Raw genomic sequence first — 5,483 nt, forward strand, 5'->3', positions numbered from 1 at the left:
TTTTTTTTTTTTTTTTTTTTTTTCCCAAAATAGGTCTAATTAATGTTAAATAAAAAAAAAAATTAAATTAAATAGTGCCATTACGCGTTGTCGTGCATTTGGCTTGAGACGAAAAAAAATTTAAACAAATGGCTCGTTTAATTATGTCCGTCCAACTTGGGAGCAGTTTGATTTGTGTTTACTCGGGGAGTTCATTTGGGAACTGACCTCGGGACGCACAACGCAAGTTTAACACGGTCGTGATGAGAAGGGGCAAAACTGACCTAGCGCGGCTGATCTCCGTTCAGCTCAGTAGGGCATGGTTGAACGGGCGCTTACTACTCCCCATTCGGTGTTGCCCCATTTAACCAAGTCGAACTTATGCAGGCAGGCGCGCCCTCCCGCAATCATCTCACCTTTCTGCTGACCCATGCACCCTTAAATTACGTTTAAATTGGTCCTCTAACGCTACACCGCACGTGTTCATGTGTGTGTGTGGGTCAGTCATAATGAGGTGCACACATGTGGCATCACACACTGGGCGTTCACAGGATAACATAGAAAAAAAAAAAAAAAAAAAAAAAAAGGACATGTCGACAGAGAGACGAATCATACGCATGGGCAAAAAGAACACCGCCTCCCCACTACGCGTTGTTCGAAGTGCAAATGTTCCTGTACGCCGTCGTCCTGTCCAATCCTATGTAGTGAATTTTTTTCTGCAAAAACTGATCTGCCGCCTTCAGGTCTGAAACCAAGTCGTACACATTGGTATGCTTCTCCAGCTGCGTGATCAAACTTAGGTGATCCCTCCATGTGTTTATGGCATTACATAAATCAATGATTGGGTTTAAGAAGCTCGGGAAGTTTTTCCTCACCGCCTTTTCAAATTCGTTAAAGTTGTTTTGTGAATTATCTTGGCCCTTGGGGTAATGGCCATTTCGCCTTTCTCCGTTCTCCGTCTCTTCACATTCATAGCTGTCGCTACCATCTCCCTGCCTGCTGCTCCTGCGTGCGTCCTTCCCCTCTATTATGTCGTGATTATTTGGTCCACTTCTCTCTCCTTCAATCTCTCCACCGATGAGCCCTTTCCCCTCATCAGTGCACAAATCTTCCACAGTGCTGTCTGCCTCATAGATATGGTCCTCACTCGGTTTGTTATTACTATTATTATGTGCAATGCAATCCTTAACACTGATAGGACCGTTTGTTTTTTCCCCCCCATTAGGCATATTCGCATCGGTGCTCGAACAATTACTTTTCAACGCTTGAAGGCTTCCTTGTTCAGCGTGCTCCGTTTTGCTAACCTTTTCGTTTTGATTTACGTGGTTACTCTTCGAGTTATTGTGTTCCACACCTCCCACGTTCATTTCACCATTAATCTTTCCATCTACTCCCCCTGCACATTTGATACCTGCCCCATGTGCTCGATCAGAGGTAGTCGTTTCTCCTTCACTGGTGGATGCCCCTGAACCGTCGGGGAAACCCGTTTCCCCCCTTCTTATGTCGTCAAAATTGAATAGCAAAAAATATTTCGTTAAAACACCCATAAGGTGGTGTGTTACGAAAAAACCAGAAATATGGCTCTCATTAGGGTTGAATAAATTCTCCGGCAAAAGGTGAATTAAATCCATATTACTTATAAGTACATTGGCCACACAAGCCTGAAGCACCTGTCTCAAAGTTTTTTTAATTATTTTCACAACAGCAAAAAAGGCACACAGATCAAAGTCAATCAACCCATCATACGTTCTACATTTATCGATGTCCACATTATATAATGAATATATGCGAGACAAAAGTGTAACACTTTTTTTATCTTGTTCACTCAAATTATTACAGTTCAAGACAGACGCGTAAGCATTCTCTGGGTAGGACTCTCCATTTGGAGGTACCAATGGCTCAGTCGTTAAAAAACCAAACTTCAACAATTCAAATATAATAAAAAGGTTGCTGTCCATGTCTTTATTTCTGACTTTTGAAAGTAGAAGTCCAAAAACAGTGACGCCACAATTTTTTGTGAAGAAGCCCAGATTTTCCAAAAACATGTAGTACACCAGAGAGAGCATACTTTCAAAGTTCTGGTTGCTCACCTTGAGCAGTTTTGTGTAGTAGTCGTTGTAATGCTCTGTCACTTTATCTGCGCGGGGCTCTCCCTCGGGTGCACTTTCCACGTCCGACGCATCACCCTGTTTTGATGCATTTTCCTCATCCTTCTCCTCGCCTGTGTACCCTCCTAACCTCTGCGGCGCTTCTTCCGTCGGTCTCCCTAACTGCTCAGAATCCCTTCCCGTAACGAAGCCATTCGCTCCGCTTCTATTAATATCGCTGCTTCCACTCCTGGAGCTGTCCACACTCCTATCGCGCATACTCCCCCCGTCCGGCTCAGCCCTGCCACACACAAGCGATATGCTCCTACTCTCCGCGTACAAGTGCCACCGCAAAATGAACTGCAAGTCAACCTTCCTGACGTTCTGTCTCTTTAACTCTTCCCTCACGTTGTCCTTATTGATGTCCCACAAAAAACCATCCACCAGGTGTACATTCAGGTACGTGAAGTTGTCCTTGCCGTCCAAAATGTTATTCACATAGTACCCATAATCAAAAAATTTTATTTTCCTTTTGTAAAAAAAAGGGTTCAATTTCACAGAAATGAGTCCTAACATCCGGCACCGGTACTCTCTTAAGTCTATCAGAGAATCCCTATACTCATACGAATCGATTATAGGGTGTGTGTAGTCTATCCATTCTCCTAAAGCCAAGACACATAAAATCTTTTTACTCAAAAGTCCAATGGACATTAAGTAATAAACGGTCGTCGGAAACTTCGCTCCAACCACTTTTAAATAATTTTCCGGTATTACACCTTCAGCATTGAAGCTTTTTATTTTTTTTTCTGTTTTCTCTTTTCCCTTGAAATTGCCTTCCCCCGCCATGTCTTCCTCATTAAGGCAATTCGCTCCATCGCTCGGGTTAGTACATTCATTGCTCTGAACTTGATCATTACCATAAACCAAACATCCGATGTTTTTCTTATCCGCTTCGCCATTCTTATAGGATTTACTAAACGGCGCACTGTTTTCTTCTCCACTTCGCACAGTACATCCCTCTTTATACTCGATGCTCACATTTTCGCTTGCGTCGCCCGCTCCGCCTAATGCACTTGGGTCACCGCGCGTTGGAGATAAGCCGCTATGTTCCTTCCCCACTTTTCGCGTCACTTCCAACGGGGCACCACCATCACGAAGCGAATTGTGGACATTGTGCACGTCCCCGTTGCATGCATTTTCCACCGCGCGCACCGTTGAGCGGTCTTCACCTCCCCCATCCACCATGTCTTTTCCCTCTGTCCCATTTGCCTCCAAGTCATCCCCTTTCACATCAACACTGTTGGAGAAAAAATCCACCTCCCCAGTGCAAAGCAAAACGATGGGGAATTTCAAAAGCGCTTTACAAACACAATACCCTTGAATATGGTTTGCCCCCATTTTATCATTCGGAAGTTGTTCTAGGTAGTTTACAAGTGACGCCTGTTGAATGAATTCGATGGCTGTCTCAAAGCTGAACTCATTCCTCCCATGGTTAAAGTAAGGTAAATTTAAATAAGGGAAAGTTAAACAATATTCCGTACCTGCTAATAAACATGCATCAAGTAGTTGCTCATTCGTTACGTTCCAGACATGGAGTAAAAATAATACGTCCACCCATTCAAAATAATTCTCCTTCCATTCAAAATTTATAATAACCTTGGATACATTCTGCAGGATAATTGTTGGAGGACCAAAAACTACATCTATCATATGCACATGTAAAAAATAGGACAGCTGTGAAATAGCTAGATAAGGAGCATACATACATTTGAATCCTTTACTTTTTAAATAATGAAATAATATAAAAGCAATATCTGAACTACACATGTTGGATACTTTTTCGAAATTCGTTTTGGCTAGCTTCTTCTCCCTGTTCACATAGTACAGCCATCCTTGTTCTATGTTCTGGTGCACTGGTGCTGAAAAAAGTTTGTGGGCCCTGGGCGTAATCCCATCAAACACAAATATCACATCCATATTTAACCTCTTGAAATGCTCACATTGTTTATCCATCAGATGAAATATACATGGGGAAATACATCCCGATACGTCACTTAGAACATCTTTTAAATCACTGCATGTTCGTAAAAAGTACAGGGCATCTACCCCTAATGTTAAATTCTTTATGTCATCCAGTGAACTCTTTTTCAGTAGGTTGCGCTCTGTTAGGTAGCTCTGCAGGCGTCTGACCCTCATTTTGATCTCTCTCTCGGGTGTTGCTACTAAGCTGGTGTAGGGTAAACGGCTTCTATATATTAGCGCCCGCAGGGGTGTGGTATACACACAAGTATATATACGCCTATGTATATGTGTGTATTTACATGCGTACGCAGTTATATAAGCAACTAGGCGCTCTTCCACCAATTTGCCGCTCCGCCAGACAAGCACACCGCTAGTAAGTAAGAATGAACCGCCTCTGCCCTTCCTCGTAAACTATTACCATGTGCAGGTTCAGATTCTCTAAAAACAGCTGACCCTCCAACTGACGTGTTACATTAAAAATAAAAAAAAAAAACGTTCCAAAAAAAGTGGGAAATATTTAGCAAAAACGCACCAGCAAAGTACCATAAAACGTCTCACTCCAAAAAAAAGTGCCACAAATGTGCCCTGCGCGTATGCAGCGTGCATGCCGCAAAAGGGCGTTCTACAACGTACGTGTTAAATACACAAACGTGAATGAGCAAATGAGGAGGAGCAAAAGTTTGCCCACGTGGAAGTTAACAGGAGGAGGGTAGCTTTTCTCACATGTGGCGCGGTTTCCCCAGCTCTATATCTCGCACGCGGTCGGTCACCCCAGTCTCTCACTCAATGGTAGAATGCATGCGCACTTCTCTACACTACAAGCGTACACATGTACAAAAGGCATGCCTTCTCATTACATAAAAAACACCATGGGAAGGTACACATATATATGCATTCGTTTATTTTATTTTATTTTTCCCTAATGTAGCACTTTGTTTGTGTCCCACGTTTGTTCGCATTAAGCTTTAACCCCTTAACGAACACACAGGGTTACATATGTTCGAAAAAAGAATAAAAAAAAATATAACAGTATAGATTAGCACTACAGTTATGTAACGTACGTCACGTACGTCAACTTATGCCAGGCCCTTTTTTTGCTTCACCCAGGGGGGCATCTCCTCATTTGTAAATTTAATTGGCAGTCCACGGTGAGAAGCACATACTGCATTCCGTCCGGCGACGTGGAGGAAAAAAGCGGCGACACGGTCAAAGTACCAAAACTGCTAAAACACACAGGGATATATAGGGAGCGCAACATGACACAGCCACTGTGGTGAGCAATACACTTGGCACTTTTTTACACAAACTCTTTTTTTCTTGCCATGGCATACTTCTGCAAAAAGTCAACACAAACGTGACCATCCAAAAAAGAAAAAAAAAAAAAAAAAAAAAAAA

The 5,483-nt window shown here is 42.7% G+C and overlaps 1 protein-coding gene across 1 annotated transcript; it reads right to left on the bottom strand.

The window, feature by feature from the left end:
- Positions 1 to 623: 623 nt before the first annotated feature.
- On the bottom strand, positions 624 to 4,262 carry AK88_02540 (uncharacterized protein; the record flags this gene model as incomplete). Its single annotated transcript, XM_012480165.1, has 1 exon — positions 624 to 4,262. One exon carries the CDS (start codon positions 4,260 to 4,262, stop codon positions 624 to 626), a length of 3,639 nt encoding a protein of 1,212 aa, XP_012335588.1.
- Between the last annotated feature and the right edge of the window lie 1,221 nt (positions 4,263 to 5,483).

Source organism: Plasmodium fragile (assembly GCF_000956335.1).
Source record: "Plasmodium fragile strain nilgiri unplaced genomic scaffold supercont1.25, whole genome shotgun sequence".
NCBI lineage: Eukaryota > Apicomplexa > Aconoidasida > Haemosporida > Plasmodiidae > Plasmodium > Plasmodium fragile.